We start from the raw sequence: 15,328 nt of genomic DNA, 5'->3' as shown, positions 1-15,328 counted from the left end.
ATTACACTGCCAAATTCAGATTAATGTGCATTTAACTAACATGGATCAGGGACTCCTGGCCGGCAGCCAGCAGTAATAGTAGCAACCGTGAGCCGTGTAGAGTTTGCTGCTCTGTCCATCCCTGTGCACTGCCACTGAAATTGATTGATTAAATGAACTCTTTGCCATAATTATTTGTAATTGTGCTACATGATGAGCCTGTGTCAAACCGCCCCCCTGCCCTGAGATGCTCCACACATTGTCAGGAGTCACATATTGTAAATGTGAAGATGTTCTTTTCCAGAGGAAAAAAATATAATTTTTGGTGGGTTTTGTTGTTCTACATCTTTTGGAGAGTTTTAGCTTGGATGGAAACAAGCAGACCATTATGTTTGTAAATGTGAAGTATTTGTTAGCCTTCAATGTAAGAAACTTAGAGGAGCTTGGAAAATACAAAAAAATAGAAAGGAACCTACAAATGAACCAGGCTTCTCATTGGGATAATTTCCTTTGTGATTTTCTCTGATTTCAGATGAAAATTAGCAGTTTTGTGACACTGCAGTTAAGTAGCGCGTCGCTGTAGAAAATGGTTTAAGAAATGGTGAATTGAATTAGGCTCCTCGTCAAACTCACGTAAGCAGTCACTCAAACAACAGCTGGTAGCACGCAAGACAGGAGATGACAGGGATTTTAGGGTACCACCACCGCCACAGGAAGAGGTTAAGTTATCCCTGAATTGCTGGAGAAAAATATAAAAAAAGGCTAAGAGCTGAGAAGCGAAATCCAGGTACTAGTAAGCCACAAATTGGAATTTGCCAGAGGGCAGATTTTATGGATGTGGCAGGGATGGATTCTTGGAGGAAATGGTCCAGAGAGCCTGCAGGGCACTGCAGATGCAGAGGAAATACACTTTTTTGAGCATAGGTCCCTTCCAACCCAGGCCATTCTGTGATTCAGCAAAGATTGTAGAATGTCTAGACAGGTACCTGGACAGAAGAACGGACCTGGGATGCACAGGAGATGTCCTGGACCTGCCTAGCCTGGTGTGCTGAGGGCACTGCAGCCCTCCGTGGTGTGAAAATCGCTGCCCAGACTGGGGCAGCAGTGCCCTGCTCAGCAGAGCGGGTACAATGTGACAGCATGCTGTGCCAGCGCTGCTGGGACCTCCAGGGGGCTGGAAATGGAGGGTGGGGCAGGGAGAAAGGTGCTGCTCTCTGGCCTCACTCTCCCTGTTTGTGTTGCAGATGGATTATGACCGAGCACAGCTGGTCGTCAGTCCACCACTCTCTGGCTCGGACACCTACCCCCGGGGCCCAGTCAAGCTACCTCAGAGTCAGAGCAAAGTCAGCTACTCCAGCAGCAGCTACCAGTACCCTCTGGTCTACCACAAAGCACCCCACTATCACCAGCCGCCCCTCCAGCCCGGCTCTCCCTATATTTCCACCGCCTCCTACCCCAGCTCTCCCAGCATCACGTCAAGTGCTTATCCTCCCCCCAGCTGGGGCTCCTCCTCGGACCAGCAGCCCTCCAGGGTGTCCCACGAACAGTTCCGAGCTGCCCTGCAGCTCGTGGTCAGCCCCGGGGACCCCCGGGAGTACCTGGACAGCTTCATCAAGATCGGGGAGGGCTCCACGGGCATCGTGTGCATCGCCACCGAGAAGCACTCGGGGAAGCAGGTCGCTGTGAAGAAGATGGACCTCAGGAAACAGCAGAGAAGGGAGCTGCTCTTCAACGAGGTATGGGGGTTTGGGTGGTGCCTCAGGGTTTTAGACAGCAGGTTCAACAGGAGACATGGGCCAAATGCCACCGTCAAGAGCCAAATTCATATCCTTCTAAATGAGGTGAGGAGTCCCACACACATCTGTGCTTGTATAAATAATGTATAGCCACTCCAGTTTCAAGTGAGCTACTTCTCCAGGCTTGAAACCTATGGTGCTGTCCCAGGAAACAGCTAAGAAATGTATCAGCTGGTCCATGCAGTGTGTCAGATGTTCAAACATAGCCCTGCTGCCTTTTTCTGTCTGTCTCCTTGCATGTTGATCCTTCCAAGAAGGATCAGACTATTCCAGAGTATGTGTGCTGTATTTCTGGCATACACGTGCTTTTTGTTTCCTCCCTCCTTCCTCTCCTAACCATCAACACTCTCTGTGTTTTCTTGATGGTTACTAAGCTAAGAGCTGTGAGTCCCTTTTCTATGGAACTATCTGTGTTAATTCCCACACATCCTTTCCTGAGGGGTTGCAGCCAGTTCAAACCTCAGAGCTCCTTATGGGAGACTGTTTTCCCCATGTATGTTATTTTAAATTTCAGAACACTGGTTTTCATTTGCCATTTTTTCACCCAGATTGTTTGGGGCTTGAGAGTACCTTCTGCAACTTGAAGAGTTTATCCTTTTTTTAATTTATTACTCCCTTAAAGCATCTGGTGAGGTGCGTTCACTGCTCCCTTTTTGAGATCATTTGTAAATATCCCAATCAATACCAAAAACATTACAGGATCCCCAGGAAACCTCCTGTGAGAATGAGCCTTTTCATTTTGTCTTTTGTTTCCTACACACTACAAGTGTGTCTCCCCTCAGCTCATGACAGATTGATTTCTTTAAAACCTTTGAAAACATCACATTTTTTAATTACAATATTAACCAACAAACTTTACCCAGTTCTTCTTTACACAGTGCATGACTGTGCTGGTTATTTGGGCTTGGCTTTGCCTCTGCTGGGGGCTGTAGTGGCTCTAACTGAGCATCTCTTGAACAGTAACATCTTGAAGCAGGTCCTACATGCTGTGCAGGACCAAGCTGCTTCCCTGACACGCTCCAGTCGCTTGTGTCATCTGAAAATCTCTCTTAGCAGTGATGGAATCCCTCTGCCTGTGATGAAGCCTTGCCTGGCTGTTCTCTCTTGTGCTTGCCATTCTGACACCCCTCAGTACCCTGTGGTCATGGACACTGTCTTGGCTGGGCTGCCCTTACCATGGTGCCAGTTCTGTGCAGTCCCTTTGAGGTGTGAGATTTGAGTCCCCCCCAGGAGCACCAGCAGTGAGAGACTGTTGTCTCCAGACAGTTTGGGGTGCATTTGTGTGGGGATGGGGGCAGGTCTGGCCTTGTCCTGGCGAGGCAGTGCCCTGCTCCACACACCCCTAGAGCCAGTACCTGGTGCCTGGCATGGTACCAGTCCCTGGCACTCTGAGGACAATGCTCCACACCTGCCCCTGGCCCAGAGTGGCCAAATGACTGCAAGTCCCCCCAGGAGAAGGGCCCAGGAAGGCCAAGGGGTATTTAAGCCAAACATGAGGCAATCACATCTTGACCCTACTTTTTCTCGGACTTTCTGAGCTGTGCTGGAACCCAGGGTTGGTGGTTGTATGTATTTTCTATCTTTCTATGTATTTTCTATCTTTCTCTCTTTCTCCTTCTAATTCCCTCTTCTCGGAATTTTCGAGTGACTTAAAATCAAATTAAAAGCTTACAGTTTGCCAAGTTGAATGGGCCAAGTTAATGGCTTTGAGTAGTGTTTTACATAGATTCAATGTTGCACAAAATATTTTTACCAAAGTTCTCTGATTTTTCTTAAGTTTCCAGTGAAGTTTTTTGTTGTTTGATCTCTTGAGAATTTCTTGTTGGTATTTCTCCTGTGTGTCTAACTCAGAGTACACAAAAAGCAGTAAGCCTTTTAAAAGTCTCTAAGTGAGTTTTCTGGAGACTTACTCCAGCATTCTGTTGAAAATCTGTGGAAAGTACCATTTACTACATGATAAAAGTGACTTTGATGTGTTGAGTGATTGATCAGGTCAAAAAAAAGAAAAAAATCTGTTGTACTGAAAGCAATTGGTAATCAAAAACCAATTAAATAAACAGGTCTGTTCCTACAGGCTGAAGTAAAACAATTATCTACTGTTTATACTCTATCAACTAGAGATTCTTTCTTCCTCCTGATGTATTTACAATGACTGATATTTTTATGTAAATATATTGATTTTGTTTATGTGCTGGCATAAGGATTAGGGAGGATGTGATTCATCACAGAACCTTTCTTCAGCACCAGTGACAAAGAAGGTCAAAACAAGTGTCAGATAAAGCTTGCAGCATTGCCAACTCATCCCTTTGTGCCTCTGCAGGTTGTGATCATGAGGGATTACCACCACGAGAACGTGGTGGACATGTACAACAGTTACCTGGTCGGGGACGAGCTCTGGGTCGTGATGGAGTTCCTGGAGGGCGGCGCTCTGACAGACATCGTCACTCACACCAGGTGGGCTGGGGATGTGCAACACGCAGAGAGGAAAACAGGAAACTGCATAAAATACACATATAAACACATATAAAATAGAGATCCACACATTGTATATGGGCACGGAATGATACCCATTCGTACCATGCTTGCTGTACCATCATCATAAGCCAGAGTTGCAGATTAATTCCTGTGAACACCAGCATTTGTTGAACCAAAGGGAAAGAAACACCTGAGAGGGCCTGCTGGTACATGGGGATTTGCTAACACTTTGGGAGGTAGTTTAGCACCAACACAGCTCTTAGCCATTACTTCCTACAGTGGCAAAAAAAAAAAAAAAAGTTCTTTTCCCTGTTTGGTGATCTGTGTTGTTGGGTTTGCTGTCATAACCATGTCTGCTCTAAGGATGATTTCTCCTCACAAAAGTTACCTGCAAACCAAGCTCAAAACATAAGGGGAAAAGTGTTTTTATATCAGAATATTTGTGCTCATGGTGGAGCACATTCCCATATTTCAGTTAATATCACACCTTTAGAGTAGGAAATTAGCCAGCAGAAGAGCTGCAGTGTATGGAACTGCTCTGCCTCTTCTGAGGGGAGACATTAAATTTTACAGCCCTCTTTACATCTGCTCTTTGCTCATCTGCTTCTGATAAGCTGGATAAAATGAGATAGGAAAGAGGGATTCTTTATTTAATTTCTTCTTCGTGAATGAAAGAAAATTAAAATTTCCACATCAAACCTGCAGGGGAATATTTAGGGGAGCAAGAACAAAAGCAAGGAATTATAAATTTAAAAAATTTGTGCTCTCCTAGTTAAATGATGCTCTTAGATTCTATCAAGAGTTATAAAACAGATGTTTTATTTTTGAGTGTTACCTTAGCTTATGTGCTGAAATAAATCACAGTATTGCAAGTATTTGCCAAACCATTAAAAGCTCTATCTTAGATGTTTCTGACAGAAGTTTGACAGCAAACAGATGTTCCCATAACACCACTTCTTAAGAGCTGTCATCTATTTTTTAACTCAAAATAGTATCCGCTCATTTTTTGGGTTTTTTTTATATTGCATGACCTTCCCTCAAAGATTCTGCTAAAATACTGCAAATGGTACAAAAAGCAGAAATCTTCACGGGTGTTCTTCTGCTCATGTAAAAGAGATGCTGGGGACATCAGTGACGGGACAGTGGCACCAGGGTGCACAGCCCATGCCAGGCATTGCACTGTACCTGAGAGAACAACCCCACAATGGGGTTTTTCAACTGTGCACAGAAATGAGGACTCTTGTTTATTTTTCTGCTGAAATACCCAGAATATTTTTATAGAAGGTATAAAAGTGCTCTCAAAGAGCTACAACTCAGGCCTCATGTTTTGCCTACACAATTAAGGGCGTTTTTCCTCATATTTATTCCACACCTGTTTCTATTCCAGTAGTGATGCCTGCTTGGGAAGCAGTGAGCTTACTGTAAATAAGGCATTTCTGTGATTTCCCAGAGGGAAACAGGCTCCAGCACAGGGCACACTCAGCAGGAAGACTAATCCAGAGCTCGCTGCAGGGCTGATCCCCACACCTTGCCTCCCCTTTTTTGCCAGAAACAGGAGCAGAGATTGGCCCCCAGAGCACTGCCTGACAGATCTCCTGTGCAGGGGTGTGGGTGGGAGCTGGTGCCTCCCCACAAGGCCTTTTTCCCTCCTCACCCTGAGCCGTGTCCCTGTGCCGTTGCAGGATGAACGAGGAGCAGATCGCCACGGTGTGTGTGTCCGTGTTGAGGGCCCTGTCCTACCTGCACCACCAGGGCGTCATCCACCGCGACATCAAGAGCGACTCCATCCTGCTCACCAGCGACGGCAGGGTGAGCACCCAGCTGCCAGCACGGCACAGCACAGCACAGCACAGCACAGCACAGCACAGCACAGCACAGCACAGCACTGCCTGCCAGGAGCAACCCAGGCTGGGCAAGAGTGGCTGTGAGCCACAGGCAGCCCAGGCATGGGCAACAGTGGGTGTGAGCCACAAGTAACTTGCTAGAGGGTGTGAATAACTTGTGGGAGAGCTGAATCAAAGAAACACAGGCTTGGCCTCACTAGTGATTGGCATCTGTGCTGCAGGCAGAGTACTTGAGGAGGGATTGGAGCCTCAAAGCACACTAGAGCAGAGGAAACTATGCAGTAAGGGTGATGATCTGGTGATGGGAGACCTCTCTTTGGGCTGTACCACTCCTACTCTGATGCCTTTCAAAAAACACTTCCTTTTTACCACACTTAGTTATCATTTACTGAGCAGTTTCTGTACTTGTGCTCTGCTTCCCCAAGCTAGCTGGGAGGACCAGCATCAATTTATGCAAATAGGAAATAATCTGCATTACTGCTGAAACCCTCCCCAGATGGTAAGGGTAGCTTTCACACTTCCAAGGTGCTTGATAAAACCTATCTCACACTTGGATGTATGTTACTTGCTGTGTCTTTGTGTTGTTAATGAGCAGGGGGAGAAGGGGACAGAATGCTGCACATGTCTTGCTCAGTAAACAAAACGTGGTTTGCACACAAAAAAATTAAGGGTTGCTCCACTGGCCTTACACATCTGTCTAAGGCAAGACCTGGAGGGTTGGACTGAGCCCAAGAGTTTTGGTTTGGAACCAGATCCAGACCTTCCCCTTTCAAAGGTAAAGCTCTTGGCTTCCCAGGCCTGGTCTGACTCCATAGCCAAAGGCTCACCTGTCTAATTTGATACCCACTTCACCACGGGAGAGGGATTTTCTTCCTGCAGCAGCCACAGGCTGCTCCTCTTAATCCTGTCAAGGAAAGAAAATCCCATGTGTGTAGGAGTTTTTCAGTTGTGATTTCAGTTCATGTTGCTGAAATAACATCTGATCTGTGCTCAGGATCTGCATACAGTGCCTCATTATACTCATTACTCCAGTCCTTATTATCTGCATTGCAGATTTCTTCATGGCTGTGTTGTGCAATTATCTTTTTTTAGAAAATCGTCGTCTTTTATGTACTCCAATGAGCAATAGATATGCAAAACCTCTTGTGCTCCTACAAAAGATTGGGCTCTGCTTCCAAAATATGCATTATTTCTTCCATTCTTCATCCTGTAAACTGAAAAATACATTTAGCATGGAGAACTTGGCTATTATTGGCTTTGTTTTAGAAATATCAACAATCATTTCATAATTCTGTTAAAAACAATATCCATAACTTTTAAAAAAAGTAATGTCTGTGCTGAATCCAAAAGAAGACAAGTGAGTGCTGAGAGTAAGTCTACACAATGCAGGGATTTATGCAGCTTCCCACTCCGGTTGTCCTGGGGCTGTTTGGGCTTACTTTGTGTCCCCAGACATGGAGTACTTGATGGGATACACAGCCTGTGGATCTTGGACATGGGTCACCATTGGACTGTGCAGTGATGGAGGTTAGGAAAATGTCCAGGAAAATCCCTAAGAGAGCTTCCAGGCCTCCAAGGACTCAGAGGGTAAAAAAAGATATTTTAGCCTTAAGGAGCGAGCTGCTTCTGGAAGGAGTGATGCCACCAACCCTCAGACCAGCTTGTTGTGGAATTTTCACCTTGGCATTGTACAGCAACAGAGAGGGGGAAGTGATAATTTTCCATAATTTTTGTTGTTAAAAAAAAAACAGTGATAAAAGTGTGAGCCAGGCACATGATGCAGCAAGAGCTGCTCTCCGGAGTGCTTGTGTATCCCATTATTTCTATTTCAGGTCACTGCCACAGCTACTCAAGGACAGTACTGATTCCCGAGTTGCCAGCAAAGGGAACAGGTTAACTCTTTGGCAAGGAGTCTTGTACCCTTCCCTGCCTTCTCCAGATTTGCTCTCCCGCTGCATAAAGATGGCAGCTTCTTCAGTGATAGTCCACAGTTTGAGGTGATAGTCCACAGTGTGAGGTCCTGGGCTTGGCAAACCGTTGGAAGGGGTTTTATTTTCTCTGGGTGATAAAAAGGAATGGGGTGAATGTCACTTGTTTCCCACATCTTCTGGCAATCTCCAAGATTGTACAAACCGGTACGAACCACAGGAGGGATGGGTGTCATTTGGAATATGTGTATTACTGGATATCACATGTATAACTACAAGTATGGGGGTTCTGTTTGGAATATTTTGTTTTCCTTTTAAGTGTTATAGGCCATCTATTACCTCCACATCCTTTGCTGGTGGACAGGCAATGGGTTGTGACAGATGATATCAGGAATGAGCATCAGTGCCACTCTCCTACATCCCTCTTTCATTTTATTGAGCTGTATGTTCCCCAGGCTGGGCTCCCATCTCCAGACACTCCTCCAGAGCTGGGCTGCTGTCCTATCCCAGGAAATTGCTGCAGCTCCATCCCTGGCCCGACAGCTGGAGGAGTTTGTCCTGTTACTCAAGAGGGGCTTTTACTTCTTATTTTCACAGATAAAATTGTCTGACTTTGGGTTCTGTGCCCAAGTGTCAAAGGAGGTCCCCAGGAGGAAGTCCCTGGTTGGGACACCCTATTGGATGGCACCGGAGGTGATATCCCGCCTGCCCTACGGCACTGAGGTGAGCACAGGGGCACTCCAGAGGGGATATCCCAACTCCCTCTGGCACTGAGGTGAGCACAGGGGCACTCCAGAGGAGATATCCCAGCCCGTGGAGCTGTGTCAGAGCTGTGCAGTTCAGAAGCATTTGCACAACTAGGCTAAATAGCAGTGATTATGTTTGCCCCAGAGTGCTGCCTCGTGCCTGGTTTGAAAGTGTTTCCCCAGGATGAAGTCATTAAATAACAGCTCCATTTAGCACTCTCAGCAGTACAATGCTTTTACATATTTTGGCTTGGGGTGCTGTAGTAAAGGAAGCTGGCCTCATTTGCACACTGTGAAAGGCCCTTTGCTGCTATTTAATACCAAACCTGCAGGCTGGAGCTGCAGTCACAGGTGTGCACAAAGCAGCAGCCACCTCACACTCCCCTCCTGCCCAGCCCGGTGCCATCAGTGTGTGCACTGGGCCACTCTGCTTTCCTCCTGCCATTCCCCTCCTCCAGAGGAGTGCCAGGGAAGCACGGCTGCTGTAGGGTCCCAAGTCTGGAGCCAGCTGGGTGGGCTGCACTGCCACCCTCTGTGGTAGGACTGGTCTCCACACGGGCTCATGCCTTGCAGTCATTGCTGTCATCAGCTGGGAGACAGGGGTGGGAAAAGCACCTCTGTGGGAGCTCTTCCAAGCACTGCCAGATGTTCTGGGAGAGGCAATGCACACATTTTTACTGGAAGCCTTCAGAGGAGCCCAGCAAGAAAGGGGGACCCAGCAGCTCTGCAGTGCCGCAGCCCATCCATTAGGCAGCTGTGAGTCACGGCACTCCTGCCCTGGCAGCCTGGGAGGAGCAATCCCCTGTGCCCAGCGCAGCAGTGACAGTGACTCACACCTCCCCTGCAGGGACACGGCTGCCTCTGCTCCTCTGCCTGGGGACAGAGCTGCTGCCTGAGAGGAGCAGCTGCAGAGCTCGACCAGGACACGGTGTGTTTACACACAGCTTCACATACACACACCTATACAGAATATAGACCTCTAGAAATACAGATTTACACAGGGAAGGGGAGATGAGCCGAGCAGGAGCTGCTCCATCCTCACACTGCTCTGGCACGGCACAGTAAGAGCACCCTGCAGGCACTGCTCTCCACCCAGGATCTGTGCTGTTGGAGAAGACATTCCAGAGATAATAGCATCAACTATTATTAGCCCATTAATAGCTTAGGGGGATTATAAAGTGGCTGAACTTAGGGCTGCATTAAGTTTCCCCACCAGAAGGGAAAGGGGAAAAAAGGATTTAAGCTAAAGGATAGTGTTGGCAAAAGAGCAAAAAACAGAATTAATTGGCCCTGGCTGTATTTGGGTTGGCAAATGACAGGAATTACAGTCATCAGATGACTGGGATTCTGGAGCAGCTCTGCAGCAGGCCAGGACTAAGAAAAAAAAAAATTTTTGTTTGAGCTGGGGCTGAATCACTTTCCAAAGGTCTTATATAATGCGCTACCTGTGCTGGCTGTAAACAAGCCTGGCTGTAGTGGCGGTTGCATTGCCTTGGGGTGTTGAATGGAGTTCCCGTAGTCTTTAAGCTTCAGGGGAATAGAGTAAGCGATTTCACAGCAGCTGAAGTGTGCCCTGCTCTCCAGCAGCTGCAGAGCCAGCCTGGGGGTGCACATCAGTGCAGCTGGAATGCAGGGCAGCAGGACACAACCTCTCCAAGGCATGGAGCTTCCAGTGGGCAGCCAGCTACAGACCCTGGTTTGTAAGCCCTTGCTAGTGTGTTCTGTCAAGGCACTCACTGCTCAGAAGGAAAGTCATGGTTGGCTGGGTAAAAAAGAAAGCTGGATGGTGCTGGATGGGCTGTCCAGACTGCTGGCTCGGCAGGCAGCAGCAGGAGCCAGCACCGGGCTCTGCACGGTCCCCAGTGCGGAGCCTTCTGGCCAGCAGTGCCCGTGAGCCCTGTGTGTGTTCCAGGTGGACATCTGGTCCCTGGGCATCATGGTGATCGAGATGATCGATGGGGAGCCCCCCTACTTCAACGAGCCGCCGCTGCAGGCCATGCGCCGCATCCGGGACAACCTGCCGCCCCGCGTGAAGGACATGCACAAGGTCAGCCTTCCCTGGCACTGGGGCTTGGCACAGGCCCGTGGGCAGTGACGCTGGTGGCACATACCTGCCTGCCCAAACCCTCACGTCCATCTCTAAAGGGACACCTTGAGCAGTGGGTCCCACACAGGACTCCTGTGGGGAGGAAGTGAAGCTAAAGCTATCAGCCATGGCCTCATTTGTGCCTGACCCTGGCACTGCTTTTGCAGCTAGTGATGGCAAAGGGAGCTGGGCACAGCCTCACGCTCCCTCTGCTCCCCACCCTGCCCAAGGACCAGAGCAGCCCAGCTCATCGGCCCTGCTTGCAGGTGGGTTGGTACGTCCATGTGAGGTACCAAAGCCTTTGGGCATCTCCCAGTTAGGGTGTGTTTCCATCAGACCTGGGCCCTCAGCCTACCTTAATGCTGTTCTGCGCCCCAGTTGATACCCAATACTCCAAACATCAGCAGAGACCCACTGCCCTTCTGCTCAGCACAGCTGTTGCAGTAGGCAAGAGCAGAGTGTCCCTTTTCTTCCCAAAAAAACAGCATGCACAGAGCCAGCACAGCTGGAAAGGGGTGTTTTTCCCACCCCTAATGCCAGTGTGGTGTTTCAGGTCTCCTCGGTCCTCCGGGGCTTCCTGGACTCGATGCTGGTGCGGGAGCCCTCGCAGAGAGCCACAGCACAGGAGCTGCTGAGACACCCCTTCCTCAAGCTGGCTGGGCCCCCTTCCTGCATCGTGCCCCTCATGAGGCAGCACAGGCACCGCTGAAGCTTTTTGGGAAGGGGTCAGTGCAGAGCCTGGCTCACGGCGCGCGGGATCCGCAGGCAGGGAGGAGGAAAGCCTTGAGGAGGAAAGCAGCCCTGTGGAAACGCCGCGTGTACAGAGAACCCCCAAAGGCCGGGCAGTGCTCCCTGCTCCCGCCGTGCCAAGGACAGGAGCAGTCCTGGCTCCGCGCTCCGAGCACCGCGGCTGCTGCGCCGGCCGGGCGGGGGGCACCGAGCACCAGCCGGGGAAACGTAACACAACCTGAGCGGAACAGCTGAACTTCACCGCAGGCTGCGGCACTTCTGTTTCAGAAGAACACTTTTCTGACAAAACAAAGCACTTTTTATCTCGGTCAGAGCAGCGCAATGTATTTTGCAAGAAGTTTGTAATTTTCTGTACAGTACGTTTTGATAACTTGCAGTACTTTGTCATGTACCTGTTGTGTTAGTTAAGTAATAAGTGTAACTTAGCGAGCAAGAATTTGAGAAGTTTCTTACTTTTTTTAACCCTTTTGAAAACAGGAGAAAGAAAAAAAAAAAAAAAAAAAAGAAACCACAGCCACCTTTCCACCTTTAGGAAGTTGTAAGGTTTTCAGAGTTTCCGTAGGGTGAAGAGGGGGCTCATCCCGCCCTCACGGCAGCTGGAAGAGCCAAGGATAGCTGATGGTGGCAGGAGTGCCTGTCTTGGGGCACTCGGTGACAGTGGCAGCCCCAGCCCAGCCGTGGTCAGGGTCTCCCCTTTGCCCCCTGGCTGGGAGCCCTGTCCAGCCGTGGCCCAGGGGGCCTCCCAGCCTGGGCTGATCCCTCTTTGTTCGTGCCACCACAAGGCCGGTTCTGCCACCACAGCGGCTTCCATGAATTCTGTCACGCTCTGGCACTGGAGAGGGAGAGCAGGAGCTCCTCCTCCCACTCGGGAGGAAGCCCCGGAGCTCAGGCAGAGCAGTGGGAGGGGAGGGGATGGGATGGGTTGGGATGTGCTGCCAGAGAAGTCGTGCTGCTGTCTAGACCTTTCTGAATGTTGATGCAACAGTTGACTACTGCGGTACAATTTTGTGTTATTTGTTGGATGACTTTGCATGTTAACTGTAAGCCTAAATAGATTTGCCTTTAAAATTTTTAGAAGTGCTTCATAATTCTTTCAATGAGAAACTAATTTTATTTATTGATGATTAGTTGTTTTTAATTATGTATAATACAAAAGCCATGTTTTTCAAGTTTGGTTTTTTTTTTCTTACTGACCTCATTTTATGGTATCTTTAAGAACCACAAAGCCAACTTTGTGAAAACACAGTTTCTTTCTTAATATGAAATTTCATTGTTAATTAATTGTTATTTATTGTAGTAAATTATAACCAAACATCTAAATCTGGCAGGAGCTGTTGCTTAAAAATCTTCCTCTGGGAGAAAAGAGTTGCCAATAGTAAAGAAGCTCCTTTAGTTCTGCCCTTAAAGAATATTTGGAGGGAGAGAAGCAATTAAAAAAAAAGGAAAAAGGAGATAAGGATTATCTGGAACATGGAATAGTTGTTCTTACACCAGTGTCTTATCCCCAGTGCTCTCTCTCCCTACCCCTGTTTGCACATTTGAAGAAGAGACTGAAGAAAATGTGTTTGGCTCCCGGAGCCCACCCAGCAGGGAGCACCCCCAGCCTCCCAGGGCTCTCTTTTGTAGTCTTGACAACTCAGGAAACCAGGCTGCACCAGTCCAGGCAACGGCACAACTTAGTACTAGCTACAAAATTACCTTTTTTAACCATCTTTGAATAAAAAAGGGGGTTGGTGGGAGTTTTTTCTTCAATATTCAGCACATTTGAGGCTGTACAAGTCAAGAATTTTCTGCGACTTTCTTATCATTAGATACTTTAAGCAGTGTTCATCAAGTTTACTGAGAGTTTTGTCGATTTCAAAGGGGTTTATTTTGTGAACACCAGCTACTGGTGAGACAAATGCACATGCAAGTTCAATAAATTAATTAATAAACACTTTAAGTTTCAGTGTGGTATTCTGTTCCCCATGCCTTTTTTCTACTTTATAGATTTGACTCAGTTCCACAATACCAGACCAAGCAGATAAAGAAAAAAATGTTCATATATCTGTATATATACACACACATATGCATATATATATATACAAGATACACATGTGTACAATACACATACATATATATAAATAGTGATTTATAGAGTTGCCTCAAGTGATTTCTAAGTGTCATTGCACTTCCACCTTCCTTTCTCTATCCCCTAAATAATCCCTTTCTTTTTTTGCCTTACACATCTCTGATTTTTATCTCTCAGCTGTTGATCTCTCACAGCTACTGACAGCAATTCTTCCCACTTGCCCCAGCAGCACCAGTCACCTGATGAATCTACAATGTTATTTGCTATCTTCAAGCCTTACAAATGAGGATTTCTATTACTTTTGGTTTCTGACATCAGTAAATACTTCAAAATACACTGAAAAAATGTAATGCCATGACCTAAAAACAAATAAATAAGGCATGTGAAGAGCATCCATTCACTCACAAGCTGAGGCCACGCTCCAGGTATGACGGGATATTCCAATGAAATGATTCCCACCTGTCACTAAGGAATGATGGCTATTTCTGAGCTCACAGTTCTAAAACTACTCCCAGATACTCCTAATTTTAGCAGCAGAGGCCAGGACATTTACTGGCTATGTCAGCCCCCTCCTCAGCAATACATCAGTAATTTATAATTAAAGTTCTAATCACAAGTACTCTGTAAGTCATTAGCAGCTGCTTTAGTAAGTGCCTAATTATTACAGGTCCTCACAGAGCTCAGTGGGGTGATAAGGTGTATTTATCCACCTTCTACTGCTGTGTTCATAAACAGCTATAAAGCAAAGCTTTCAATTTGCAGCTCACCCATAAAAAGCCATCAATAAATGAAAGCTAAATACAAAATTAAATCACAACAAAGTGCTGCCATCCTGAAGATGGTGCTGCAGTTTGACAGGCTGGAGTGAAGCTGGACATAACCTCTCTCATAAATAATTTTTCATAAATAGGCTTGAAAAGCTTAAAGCAGTGGAGAATTCAGATCAGTTGTAGTAAATGTGAGCAAAAGGATGGGGAGAATGAAAAGATTTAAAAAGTTTTCACCCAAAACTTAAATAACTCTTTTTCAACAAAGATACATCAGTATGGGACACAAATTGTTACTGAGACTAAATTATTGTTTCTTTTTCCTTTCTTACCCAAAAAGCAAAAACATTTCAGTCCAACAAAAAAAAAAAAATTCTGTCAGTTCAGAAAAATAAGAAATTAGTTAGTGCATTCCTGGAACTGCGTTCCTAATAGCTTACAGACACACTCACCCCCTGAAGGTGCTGCCAAGGGCTTCCTAAGGGAAACCCTCATCTGACATGAAAAGGAGCAGAAGCCCTTCAAGCAGGCACAGGAACAGCATCAGCTTTTGGGGAGGTTTGTCCCCATCCAATGGCCATTGCACCACCTCAGTGCTCTGGGGTCAGGCAGGGACAGTCCCTGTGAGTGCCCTGACAAGGTCAGCACAGGATGCATTAATGACAGTTCACAGAGGCCACCATAATCAGCCTTTTTTCCATCTTAAATCCATGCAGATCTTTGGGAGCATCTCCTTGTTACAGCAGGCAGGTCTTGCTCATGTGCTGAACAGGAGAAGCCACACCAAGGGACCGAAACCCACCAGCAGCCTTCCCTGGACAGGCACAGCCACCTCCCAGAGCAGCCTGGGCACGGTGTCCCCAGCCACTGCCTCTCCTGCACCCAC

General features: G+C 47.3%; 1 protein-coding gene across 3 annotated transcripts in view; it reads left to right on the top strand.

The window, feature by feature from the left end:
• The window catches only part of PAK5 (p21 (RAC1) activated kinase 5), a 159,582-nt gene extending 146,042 nt beyond the window's left edge, over positions 1-13,540 (top strand). For all 3 annotated transcript variants that reach the window (XM_030268801.4, XM_072927415.1, XM_002199129.6), the window contains 6 exons: positions 1,224-1,715; positions 4,096-4,229; positions 5,933-6,059; positions 8,620-8,745; positions 10,681-10,815; positions 11,408-13,540. In XM_030268801.4, the coding sequence (XP_030124661.4) occupies positions 1,224-1,715; positions 4,096-4,229; positions 5,933-6,059; positions 8,620-8,745; positions 10,681-10,815; positions 11,408-11,563 (1,170 nt within the window). In that variant the 3' untranslated portion in view covers positions 11,564-13,540. The remainder of the gene's footprint in view (positions 1-1,223; positions 1,716-4,095; positions 4,230-5,932; positions 6,060-8,619; positions 8,746-10,680; positions 10,816-11,407) is intronic.
• Positions 13,541-15,328: the final 1,788 nt, after the last annotated feature.

Source organism: Taeniopygia guttata, chromosome 3 (genome assembly GCF_048771995.1).
Source record: "Taeniopygia guttata chromosome 3, bTaeGut7.mat, whole genome shotgun sequence".
NCBI lineage: Eukaryota > Metazoa > Chordata > Aves > Passeriformes > Estrildidae > Taeniopygia > Taeniopygia guttata.
Note: the sequence above shows the minus strand (reverse complement) of the source record. Positions and strands in the feature narration are given on the sequence as shown.